Source organism: Microchirus variegatus (genome assembly GCF_963457635.1).
Source record: "Microchirus variegatus genome assembly, chromosome: 3".
NCBI lineage: Eukaryota > Metazoa > Chordata > Actinopteri > Pleuronectiformes > Soleidae > Microchirus > Microchirus variegatus.
Window position 1 is genome coordinate 38,270,466 of NC_139804.1, and position 13,225 is coordinate 38,283,690.

General features: G+C 39.5%; 1 protein-coding gene across 1 annotated transcript in view; it reads right to left on the reverse strand.

Moving 5' to 3' along the window:
* The window catches only part of LOC310925199 (neurobeachin-like), a gene marked incomplete at both ends in the record, with an annotated part of 330,054 nt that overhangs the window by 206,830 nt on the left and 109,999 nt on the right, over positions 1-13,225 (reverse strand). Inside the window, 4 exons of the mRNA XM_083887081.1 lie at positions 2,294-2,386; positions 2,820-2,917; positions 6,168-6,230; positions 6,754-6,833. Of these exons, the coding sequence (XP_083743207.1) occupies positions 2,294-2,386; positions 2,820-2,917; positions 6,168-6,230; positions 6,754-6,833 (334 nt within the window). The remainder of the gene's footprint in view (positions 1-2,293; positions 2,387-2,819; positions 2,918-6,167; positions 6,231-6,753; positions 6,834-13,225) is intronic.

Genomic DNA, 13,225 nt, shown 5'->3' on the forward strand with positions numbered 1-13,225 from the left:
ACAAGTCTGCTCAACCAATAACGTACAGCACCGTGGGAGGCTGAGCTTGGATGTAGAGGCTTTTAGTGTGAATTTGTGAAAATGGTTTATACCATGACACAGAATTTAGGATACAAATTGGGTACAAGCTATTCAGTGAATATGTAACCCATAAGTATGTTTGTATAAGTGTATTATCTTTAAAAAATGAGCCTTTACATGTACTTTATGGTGTGTGGGTGAAACTTAATCTCTGTGTCAAGAAATTAAAATAAGAAAAGGTGACAGACAAACAAAAAATGAAAAATATGAAGAAGTTGGGGGAATACGACTGACACGAGGAGCCGGTTGACAAATTGTCATCCTGGAAAGATATGAGAAGATGTGATGAATGAACTCCTCGTGACAGCTCAAGAGATCACAAGACATATCAGTGAATATGCAACGCAACAAGACCAGCAGCCATTTTCTGTGGTGGACAACGAAGGATAAATGAACACGCCGGAGTATAAACTTTAGTCAAACACTGTTAGCAGCTCTCCACAAAGAGATTGAAGGTAAAACCACAGAGAAAAAAGGCAATCAAAGCCTCTCAAATCTGCTTCACTCACAATTAGAGACGAATAAGATGCCACTATTTTGTGTTTGATACCAAAATGAACGACCTTGAGAAACTGTTTATGGTTCGTTCTTTCTGTAGTCAATTAGAAATATTTGTTATTTCATTATGTGTTTGAAAAATAATATCAACCAAAAAAATGTTTGTCGTACTCCAAATCTTGTTTTGGAATATCTTCTTATACCAAGAGACAGCGCAGATGTTTTACATAGAAATCCAAATTAAGTTACATCTGGTTCAGTTTTGGCCAATTCTGTTGGTTTCATTTGCTTTGAGAACAAAATCAAGCGTAAGAAAAACTAAGGAAGCGAAATGCATTCACCTAAAATAATTTTTAAAAAGGCTTTTTATCTCATTCACTCAGAAAAACTAATCAGCCCAGAAAGACATGAGAAAAAAATCTCGCAAAAACAGACCCGAAAAAAATCTTGTAAAAACTGACCCAAAAATAAAATTGGTAAAAACAGACCTGGAAATTTTTTTGGCCGGTCCTCACTTTGTTTTCATTGAAATCACTTCCTTAGGTTGCTATAACATGCTATACTCAAAAGCGTAAGAAAAACTAAGGAAGCGAAATGCATTCACCTAAAATAATTTTTAAAAAGGCTTTTTATCTCATTCACTCAGAAAAACTAATCAGCCCAGAAAGACATGAGAAAAAAATCTCGCAAAAACAGACCCGAAAAAAATCTTGTAAAAACTGACCCAAAAATAAAATTGGTAAAAACAGACCTGGAAAATTTTTTGGCCGGTCCTCACTTTGTTTTCATTGAAATCACTTCCTTAGGTTGCTATAACATGCTATACTCAATTTGTAAATTTTTTTAATTTTGGACGACTTTTTCTCAAATTTTGGACCATATTTTCTTTTTCAAATTGTGGACCAAATATTTTTTTTCAAATTTTGGACCAAATATTTTTTTTCAAATTTTGGACCAAATTTTTTTTTTCTAATTTTGGACCAATTTTTTTTTTTCAAATTTTGGACCAAATTTTTTTTTTCAAATTTTGGACCAAATGTTTTTTTTCAAATTTTTGACCATTTTTTTTTTTTCAAATTTTGGATCAAATTTTTTTTTTTTCAATTTGGACCACATTTTTTTCTTCTAATTTTGGATCCCATTTTTTTTTGTCAAATTTTGGACCAAAAATTTTGGGTCAAATTTTTTTCTCACATTTTGGACGACATAGTATAGAATGACGTTTTTGTCAAATGTTGATCCAAATATTTTGGGTCCATTTTTTTTTTTAAAATTTTGGGTCAATTTTCTTTTTCAAATTTTGGGTCAATTTTTTTTTTCAAATTTTGGGTCAAATTTTTTTGTCAAATTTTGGACCAAATTTTGGGTCAAATTTTGGACCAAATTTTTTTTGTCAAATTCTTTTTTAAATTTTGGTATGACGTTTTTGTAAAATGTTGGACCAAAAATTTAAAAAATAAAACAAAATCGAAAAAGTTTTACAGCCCTTTTTGCTCTGGGGCTCCACCTGCAGACATTTTATGGTACTGCAAACAGTAGTTCTTTGTAGATGTCATTCATTAAGTAGATATTTGTAATTGTGTTGATTTATAAAGTGGAAATGCTGGTCCTCAGTATGCAGCAAGTACAAGAATTTGTGTGTGTGTGTGTGTGTGTGTGTTTGTGTGTGTGTGTGTGTGTGTGTGTCTGGTCTGTGTGTGTGCGTGTTACTTACTTGTGGCCCAAATGCTTGAGGAAGTACCCGAGCACTTTGAGGGACTGAACTCGAATGCTTTCACTCTTTGAGGCCACGAGTTTGTAGATGACTCTGGAAAAAGAAGAAGAAGAATAATAAAAGAATAAGCGATGGAAGCAATGTGGACGTAATGAAATGCAGCGGTGATGATGAAGAGGTTTCTGGTCACGCTTCTTTCCCTCGGAGTGAATTTACATTAGCATTAAATGAACGCAGTGGTGTTTTCCTGGGGACGCACGCGTAGCTCTCTGCCGTGTCCATTTATATTTTATAAGATCTCATGAGGCGAATCTGATCACCGGTGTCATTTTTTGTGGTGAAATCAGTATGTTAATGTTGTTACTTTTCCATGCATAGTGTATTTCTGCTTTTCCTCGTGTGAATTATTCATGGCGCGCACGCGGAGCAGCAGGAGCGCTGGTTTATTTTTGTATATATCACTATATCACCTCTTCATTTTGTGCAGAGGGATTGAGTGTTTTCGGGGAGGTGGGCGGAGACTGACCGTATTCCATGTCTCTGGTCAAATGCAGGGATCATGGAGGCGGGGTGTTCAGACATGAGGGCGACCACCAGCTGTAAGACGTCGTGAAGGTTCTCGTCCTGCAGAGACGATGGAGATGATGGAGAGACAGAGGAGCAGACGTGGTTTTTTAGACAAAAATGAAAGGTCTAGTGTGGAAGATTTACACCTGGACAGTAGAAGTAGAAGAAATAAGAGTACAAGAAGAAGAAGAAGCATAGAATAGAATAGAATAGAATAGAATAGAAATACTTTATTCTTCCCTGAGGGGAAATTGTTTTGACATAGCAGAACAATATGATACAAAAAAAGAATTCAACATAAAATAAATGTACAAATGTATAAGAAAATAGTGCAACATAGAAGAAGTAAAAGCAGAAGAAGTAGAAGCAGAAGAAGTAGAAGCAGAAGTAGAAGGTGTAGAAGCAGATTTAGAAGATGTAGAAGCAGAAGTAGAAGATGTAAAGATGTAGAAGCAGACGTAGAAGCAGAAGTAGATGTAGAAGTAAAAGCAGAAGAAATAAGAGTAGAAGTAATAGCAGAAGAAGTAGCAGACAGAAGTAGAAGAGGAATTAGAAGAAGTAAAGGCAGAAGTAGGAGCAGAAAAGGTTGAAGTACAAGCAGGTAAACAGTTGACAAAGCTCACTGAGGGTTTTTATATCATCACAGTGTTCGAGAAGGACACCACTTAAAAACCCTCAACAGTACGCTCCATAATTCTTTACTCCACAGTTGTCATTTTTTTAGGGCTGTCAAAAGATTAACATTTTTAATCAGATTAATCACAGGGTAGCTGTGGATTAATTACCATTCGTAAATATGCCAAAACAATTCTAATTTTCTCTTTATATTGTTGTAGGAAAGGAGAGATAAATAAAGTATGTGAAAATATAAATGTAAAGAACAACAAAATACTGTAAATAACTTGTAAAAACCTATACAAACTTAGTAAAAAATAAACATTACATTGTAAAGAACCCACATTATAAGACAATATAAATAAATAGAAAAAATTAAATACTGTAAATAACTTTGAAAAAACGTTGTTGTTTTTTTAACTACACATTGCACTGTAAATAACTCACATTATAAACAAAATATAAAGTATAGAAGTTAAATAGTTTTCTTACTAAACTCACAGCAGGAAATTCCTCATCAGCACTTTGAAGCACTGCTTCTACTAGTTAGCGTTAGCGTTAGCATCAGCTAGCATTCTGACGCTAATGTTAGCTGCTGTCTGTGTCCCCGTTAGTTAGACAGTGACTGTTAATGTTATGATTATATCATTATCTGCACCAGTAGCGTCACTTACAACTGTGTGTCTTTCTTTCTTTTTTCTTCCTCTTCTAACTTCCTGATTGATAATTCCTCTTCATTTTCCTTCATCTTCACACAGGTTAACATGAGGAGACGTGGGGCCTCTTTAGGGAGGTTTACTACTGACATGTTATTGTTGTTTAATGGAGACGGTGATGCAGCTGCTCACTGATGCATTTAGGCTCAGAGTGTCGGGAGCCCCCCCTATCGGCTCAGGGCCCTAAGCAGTTGCCCGCCGCCTTGCCTGTTCATAAACTGCACGTCTACTCGCATAGACATATAACAGTAGACGCCGCATCGCTGACGAGCCGTGGGGCCGCCATCTTGGACCGGTCACCCGCTCCACTCAGTCTACATGTTTGACAGCTCAATGCGCACTTTATCAATCACAACTCTTAATTCAAAACTTATTTTCACAGGGTTTTTTTTTTTTGCTGCAAACGTCATACATGTAGCTGTGATACAGAACACATGGTTCGGTGTATTTTAATAGTCATAGTGGGATTAACAGTAATAGAATATTCAGATATATGTGATATGTAGGTATTTTGCAAACACTATATACACTATAAATATAAACAGCAATAGAACAGCAATCATAGAGTAATCATATATAAATGTGTATACATATATGTGTGTGTGTGTGTGTATGTATATATATATACACACACATATATGTATATATACATACACACACACACACACACATATATATATACATACATACATACATATATATACATACACACATGGTATATATCAGAGAAAATGTAAATATATATAATTCATATACAGAGAGAGATACCAAATACCAGGCTCTGAGAAATGAACACTTTCCCAAAATAATACAAATACACTCTGAATTTGAACACACTACAGACACAAAGAAATTTACTTGGGGAGATCACAACACAGTGTTTATTGTTTTTTCACTATTATCTTGATTTTACAAATGATATCTTTCCCTTTTCCTTTTAAATTTTATGGAATCTCAATATTACTTAACAGAACAGATGCCTCTGGAGGCTGAATCGTTAACTGCAGCCCACACCAGAGACACTGGATGGAACAGTAATAAACAACTGACAAAATCAGTTTTTCAATTAATCACCTGTTCTGGGTAATGTTCAATCCTACTTGTAAAAAGTAATCCCTCGAGCCCTGTTTTCAAACGTCCGTCTATTAACGCAGGAATATGCTGCACAATGTTCTGACATCGTATTGTTTCTGCTGCTCAACTAATAGTAGAACGACCGGTCCAAGATGGCGGCCGCATTTCTAGCGCCCCATCAGCCAATGTGGCGTCTACTGTTATATGTCTATGGTCAGGAGCCCCCTATCGGCTCAGGGCCCCGTGCAGTTGCCCACGTCTTGCCTGATCATAAACTGCACGTCTACCCGTAGCGCGATGAAAGTGAGAAAGTGCGTTAAAAAAAATTAACGCGTTAATTCCACAAATGAATCATCCTGCGTTAACGTGTTCATTTTGACAGCCCTACATTTTTTTCCCCACAAATAATCTCAACCTCATTTGTTTTATATGAACTTTAACAAAACAAGCCATGAATCGTCCGCCTTCAGTTTTCTATCAAACACCAGGGAGTGATTGCAAAACGTACATTTAATAGATGCAACTGTTTGAAAATCATCGTATTTTATCGTTAGTCCTCCTGGGCGTACAGGATTCAACTGTACACTATTTTTATCTCGTATTTTCTCTGTGCGATATAAAAGAAAAAGTAGGTAATAAAAGAGAGAGGCACAGGTTCACAGAGAGAAGAACAGAGCTGTTGCTCTTTGCTCGGGAATGATAACGTATGTGCAAATGGGCAAAAGTGTCACCTGCAATTGCCAAATATGTCCGAGCCCTCGGGGCCAAGTGGCTCGTGGTCGCTGTAGAATGAAAAGCGCGGTGGCAATTTGTCTTGGTGATTAGTTTTAAATGAAATGTGACCCTGAGGCTCGGGGCAACAAAGTGTCACGCTAACAAACTGGGATACGACTTTCACTCACCTCCTGTATTGTTAGAAGATAGTTGAGGATGCTCTGCAGCTCGTCCTCCCTCACACCTTGGTCCTGGAATAAAGAAAATGACGTTGAGAGGTGCTTTATGTAGGAAATGCATTATAATACGTTTTATAAATACCTTTTTGCCGTAACATATACGACTGATTACAAGGGAAGCAAAAAGGTGTGTTGAGCCAACGCTATGTTTTTATTGGACGTTTGCTTTGTATTGATTTGTAGAAGGTGAAGGGGTAAGTTTAAATAAGCTTATGCTTCATCCCACTCCTTTTTCAGACATGTTGGGTTCATATAATTATTGTTTGACTAATCACAATGGTAGTTTACTTTCTAACGTTACCAACACATTCATTCATTCATTCATTCAAGGTGCTAAAGGCTGAGAATAATATGCAGATTTCCACATCAAATGTTACGATTCCTCACATTTTCATCCGGGAAAAAAAAACTATTTACAGACTATAGAAAAGACAGCGGTCCACAGACGCGCATTATTATTTATTTTATTTCCTCGGTGCAGCTGAAACTGGAGCCTGGTGAGGTGCTGCGAGGCATGAAGACAGGTGCAATGTACCTTCAGGATGAGCTGCTTGAGGAAGAGAAGCATAAACGCCCGCAGAGAAATTATTTCTTTCTGGGTCGGCCTTGGACCATCTGCAGAGAGAGAGAAAGAGAGAGAGAGAGAGAGAGAGAGAGAGAGAGAGAGAGAGAGAGAGAGAGAGAGAGAGAGAGAGAGAGAGGGGAAGCAATAAAAATGCGACAGAAGGCAATGGAAGCAAATAAGATAAAGTGTCTTGAATTGTATTCTGTTGTCTCTTCATAACCGTTCTCAGGCTAAGGTTTCGCGCTTGATGTTGTTTTGATTTGATAGTGAAATATTTGTCATAATATCCTCCCCTGCATTTACGAAAGGGCACCAAAGCATTACTTCAAACACCATATGTACTGTATCATCGGCTAAAAGTTAAACTTTCCCCACTCATCATCAGCCTCAATGAATCAAAGAACAATTAGCAGGATACAGATACACATATAGCAGGATTTACGATCCAGGGTGAAGGTAGAATGATTAGTCAGTGTTGTTTTTTTTAATCTGTTTTTGGCTCATTGGTGTTAATTTATGCAGAGACGTTTTATATGCATGCACTGAGGGACCCTAACATTAAGTGAATTAGAAATGATTACTATTTTGGGGGGGGGGGCAGGCAGTGTATACTTGTTATTTAGGTTGCACCCACCATCTGTCTGTATGCCAATTAGCTTTGGCAACAACACAGTTCCAAGGCAGCACAACAGCCTCGTCTGTCCAGCAAATTCAGCTCACTTTTATTTGCACAGCACCAAATCACAACACACATCATCTCAAGGCTCTTAGAGAGTCACAGATAAGTCAATATTATAAAGACAGGAGAAAAGAGTCAGCATCAGAACCAGACTCAAAGATGTGCCACGGCCGGTTGTGGTGAAAGGAGGGAGAGAGTGTTCTGTCGGGATGGTTCTAAATCAGTCATGACATTTTTATATTCTACAATGTCATTTATAACAGCGGCAGCATGAATTGTTGCAAATTATACTGATATCAGTTGACAACACTACTAATAATAGCCTTGAAAATGCATGGATGAGGATCCTGCAGCCCAGGACTCACAGTACCTGCACAGCGAGCACAGGGAGGTTGTTATTTTAGTTCCTGATGCAACCCTCACATTTACCTAGGGCCAATTTAGAGTGTCCAAATAATCCAATCAATTAAATTGAAGTCAATTTTATTTATATAGCCCAACATTACACGTGCAATTTGCCTCAAAGGACTAAAGTCTGGACAGCAAGTGACACCCGCTGTCATTAGACCCTCACATCGAGTAAAAACTCCACAAAAAGCCCTTGTACAGGGAAAAAATGGGAGAAACTTCAGGAAGAGCCACAGAGGAGGGATCTCTCTCCCAGGATGGACAGATGTGCAGTCAATGGGGAGCAATTGGGGTTAGGGTACCTTGCTCAGAGGTACCCCAGTCCTTGACCTGCCAGGATTTGAACCAGCACCACTCCAGTTACAAGTCAAGTTAACAAGGAGGTTAATAATTATAATAATAATACTTATTATTATTATTTTATTATGGGGATACTGCAGCCCCAGAGTCAAGGGCACCTTCAGAATTATCAGGCTGGCCAACATTTCATTAATACAGCCCAGAATGTGTCTCCAAACTTCAGGTCAGTTCTGCTCTGCAGAGTTAACCCCACACTGCAATCCATCCACGTCAAAGAATCTCACTCTCATTCTTTTCATCTTGACGAGCTGAACGCTGTCAGTGGCTGAATGTGTGTCACACAAATAAAGACGGATGACGGATTATGACAGAGAGGATTGACAAACTGTCACGTCGCAGAGCTGCTGCTGCTGTGTTGGTTTCAGTTGGTACCAGAATTATTTCAGACACAGTCAGATCCTTGTCGATACGCTGAGATCTTTTGCCAAAAAAAAAAAAAAAAATGTTGTGCACTGGGTAAGAAGCCCAATGCGCTGCAGCAACAGGCCAATCAATACAACACTGCTCTACTGAGTCAGATACACAACAAAATACAGGATATGGTATGAATCACAACAAATGTGGATCCTCTTATCAACAGCAGCTCTCACACTGTAACACGAAAACTCAATTTTGGTGAATGTTCGAATAAATGCAATAAATGGCCATGTCTAATATAGAAAATAGAAATATGGGAATCCACAGGCAACACATTCCACTTTAATATCTTGTGTATTTTGCATGTTTCCTCACTTTTGCGATGCATCATTCAATCTCCGTGGATTAAAGTGCGCCGTGTACTCTGTTACCTTGAAACTGGCAGTGACGCCATTTGTTTTCCTGCCAACATGGTGTAGAAAACAAACGTCCGTTGCGCTGTAGATTATGGTTCTATGGAATCAGACACATGTGCACAGTCAGATTGAACACATCGTTTTGTACCAATCCAATCCAACTTCATCTGTAATGCACTTTTAAGCAACCTCAGCGGATCAGAGTGCTGTATGGAATAATAAGTAAAAGACGTAAAAGCTCATACGAGGCAATAAAATACATATAAAATAAATTAAAAGACATAAAACAGCCTAATTTAAATAAAATAACGTCAATGACTTAAAGAGTGTCAAAGGCCAAGGAGAAGAGTTGCGTTTTAAGTAGAGATTTAAAAACAGACAGAGAAGAGGTCTAATGTGCACCGGCAGATCATTCCACTCTTGAGGAGCCACAACAGCAAAAGTATGAGCTCCAACACAGACTCCATTACAGAGTTAAGACTAAAAAGTAAGTAAGAGCTGGAAAAGGAGTGGATTACTGTCTCTAAATGCAGCTTCAAAAGAATTGACTTCCTTTTGTCCAGCTGCCTCAATTGAATCTACGACAGCTCTGAGATCAGTGACCTTGGCTTAATACATAGGGCACCAAGGGACTCAGATCTACAGGGGCCTAGTCTGCATGTTCATGTGGGCTACATTAAGGTTACATCTGGGCATGTTTCCATCTTTACGGTTTGGTTTGAAATGGTAAAGTCTTGTGTGACACCACAACACAATGTACAACAACGGAGGTCAACGCTCTCTTTTTTTTCTGCTTGGTTTGTGGCCGTTTGTCTCAAAAAGACGTCAAACTTTGTACAAAAACAGACTGTGGACATATTTGCTCTCGTCTTCCATGGGAGTTTACACTGATCGTATGGGAGTGAAGTTTTGCTGTCGCCCAATCAGCTGACGGTCGTCACTGTATCATACCATCTTACTCTGGTACACCAAAAAAAGGGTGGTACTATTCCTGATGGAAACGCAAAAAATACCAAACCAAACGGGTTTGTCTGTGATTTCGGTTGTTGTTCCACTTCTTAGTAGTCCAGGTCACCTGGAAGGCCCTGGTCTACTGGGTATGCGTGGACAGCCCACCGGTAGAGAATTAAGCCCTGCCCACCAAGCAGAAAAACCATTTCAACAACAGAAGCAGTAGTCGCCAAGATAGTCATCTGAGCCTCGACCTGGCAACCCAGGAACCGCCTGACACCCCGACTCCAAGGCCAGACAGGCCTTTCAGCTGTGAGCCACTTGAACCAGACGTGTCCGAGGGAGCTGTAGCATTGTCTGACTTGTACCGCCACCCATTGGTGAAGTGAGATACTACAGGACCCTGACACCCGAGTATACCAGGGTCTTAAATTATGCAGGTAACCATGTGGTTTCAGTGCAATGGGCTTCACATGGGAAGCGCATGTGGGCAAACATGAGTGCAGCCACCATGGAAACCACGATCAAACCCACTTGGGAGCCATATTGTCAGCCTAAATATAACCCTAATGGGGCCCACATGGACATGCTGGCTGTTAAATTCATTCAGACTAAGCAACGCTCTGATGGAATATGTGTTCTTTCTATTCAGAGGCATATAAATAAATCTGACAATCATCAGTGCAATGAAACGCCGCGTTATCGCAAACACTTAGATATCCAATCAGGAGAAGCAGCCAGGACACCGTTAAATGCCAGTTGTGAACAGTCCGTACTTTGACATTCTCTCCCATCACTGAGGACGGTTGTTAAAAACCAAACCTCCACCACCTCTGCTGAACACATGCTCATTTTAAATGGTGCCAACACCACGGCAGATAACACAGCAACACAGCAACACACACACACACACACACACACACACACACACCTGCCCATCCTGCTGCTCCAACAGCCAGTCAATGTAATCAATGATGAGTCTCAGTGAGGTTTCAGGAGGATGGAAACTTCCACCGCATCCTGACACTGATTAATAGAGTGAGTGAGGAAAAAACCAGCACAGGGACAGACCCTGACATGGAGGCGATGATAAGAACATTATTACTGCAGCCACTGCATCCAAGTTACTCACAACCAATTACGCTCAACAGCTCGGCTCTACCAGCTCTTGTTTGCGCAATCACAGATTACTTCACTTCCTGCATCCCAAGGGCACGTGGAGAAGGAGTTTAATTGGAAAAAAAACACTAACAAAAAACAATTTATGTCTGTGTGATTAATGCGGGAATCCTGTTATTTCCAGCTTATGATTAATAATAAAGTCGCAGCACAACACAATAACCAGTGTACTTCATACGCTTCAAGAGAAATTAATACGCTGTCCCAAATTAGAAATAATTCTATTTTCACTCTCTGAAGCCTTTTCAATTAAAAAAAACGATAAGACGCTAAAACATGCACATGTTTTTTTCACTCACGCAGCAATTATTGATTTCCACAATTACTCAAGTTGAAAGTGCTTTGTGGACAAACATCAGGGAATAAACATACAAAGAGTTCAACGACCAAATCCAAGTCCTTTAATGCGGGAGCTAAACTGTTTTTGTGACACGACTGTCACTGATATTACAGCCTAGCAAACGCCAAATAAGAGTATGGAAAGAGTGCAGTCACCAGTGGAGGTAGATCGAACTGGATAAACCGACAATCAATCAGACCAATGAGCCGAATGACAGAGTGACGGAAAACGTGTGGACTAGTCTATCTAGTAATTCGCCCAAGGAGCAAGAATCTCAAAATGGAGGCAACAGCCGAATCCAAAGACAGCTGCTCTTCAGTGGCTGCCATGTTGGATGATGCTGTAAACACAACGTTATCGCGTTAATCCAGATTCTAACGCGCCAGGGAAAAAAAACACATTTGTGATTGAATATCTTGTTTATGAGATTCTGAAGTTTGGCCAAAGTGGCGTCAAATCGCTGGTAGACTCAGTCTAAGAAAAGTCTTTAATCAACCAGTCACTGAAAATCGTAAATGTTTAAATGTATGTACGCCTGAACAGTATCGTCAACATCTGATCAAAGATGACTTGGGTTTTTGGTAGTGCTGAGCACGTTAATGGCGGTTAATGGCGTTAGAGGCACATATACATACACAGTCCACAGGTAAACTGGTTATTTGTTTAATTTGTAATAAACAGACCACTCCAGCTCGACTCTAGCGCGCTAAAGGAGCTAAAGGAGCTAATGGTGCCACGGCATCTAAGCGGTGCCGTGGCACGTAAACATGATGTCACATGCTACTTTTTCCAGTCAGTCGTCATGGAAACTTGTCTTGGTCAACAGTGACGCTGTTGACGCCCAGCACTAGTTTTTGGTGAATCAGGTGGCAAAGAAGGCATAGTATCAGCCAAGCCAATCAAAATCTGTATAACAAATAATCGTGTTTATAGTGTGAAGGTGCTAACTTGGAAAAGGAAGGACATGAGCGAAACAATAAATATTCTGAAATAATTTGCACTCGTTAGAATTTTAAACGTTGTCTGAATCTGAATATTTAAAAATGTAAAGGTGATCTCTGATGACTTTTCTCACACACATTTTTCTGACAACCTGCTTCGGTCCAGAAGATGTCGCAGGTGTGAAAGTGTCAAACTGTTCCAGAGCGTGTGCTGACTGACCTCCCTGCCTGTAACCAGTCATCAGAACGAAAGAGCACACAAAAAAATCAATTCACCCACAGGCTACGATCAAATTATTCCCTCAAAGTGCGATCACCAATCTGTCCCTGGTGATTTCTACTGTAATCAGAACACGACCGCGGCAGCAGCTCGTATACGAACGCAGCGAGAGCCGGAGACAAAAGGAAAGCGTTAAGTGAGACAAATTATGTGTTGGCTCGTGGGTGAGTGTCACAGGCTGAGGGAAATTGAGCATTGGGCAGAAGAGTCCGCAGTGATTCTGAGCATAACTGAATGATACATGGCTTTAATTTGACAGCAGTTTCTATTAAGACCTCAGGGGGAGAAAAGACAGCACTACCACAAAGAAGTGGATGAAGGAGACGCTTCAAATGTCAGATCACTTTCCAAAAAAAGGAATGGAAATCAAACCATTCATTATTTGTTTGGCTCTCTTCCTCTTTCTTTCTGTTTTTGTTAGATTTTTTATTTTTTTATTTAGACGGACAGAGAACAGATAGATGGAAACAGACTCCTTTCATCTTCACTGTACCACTTGTCTCTGACTGGACTAAATCGTCAAAATCACAT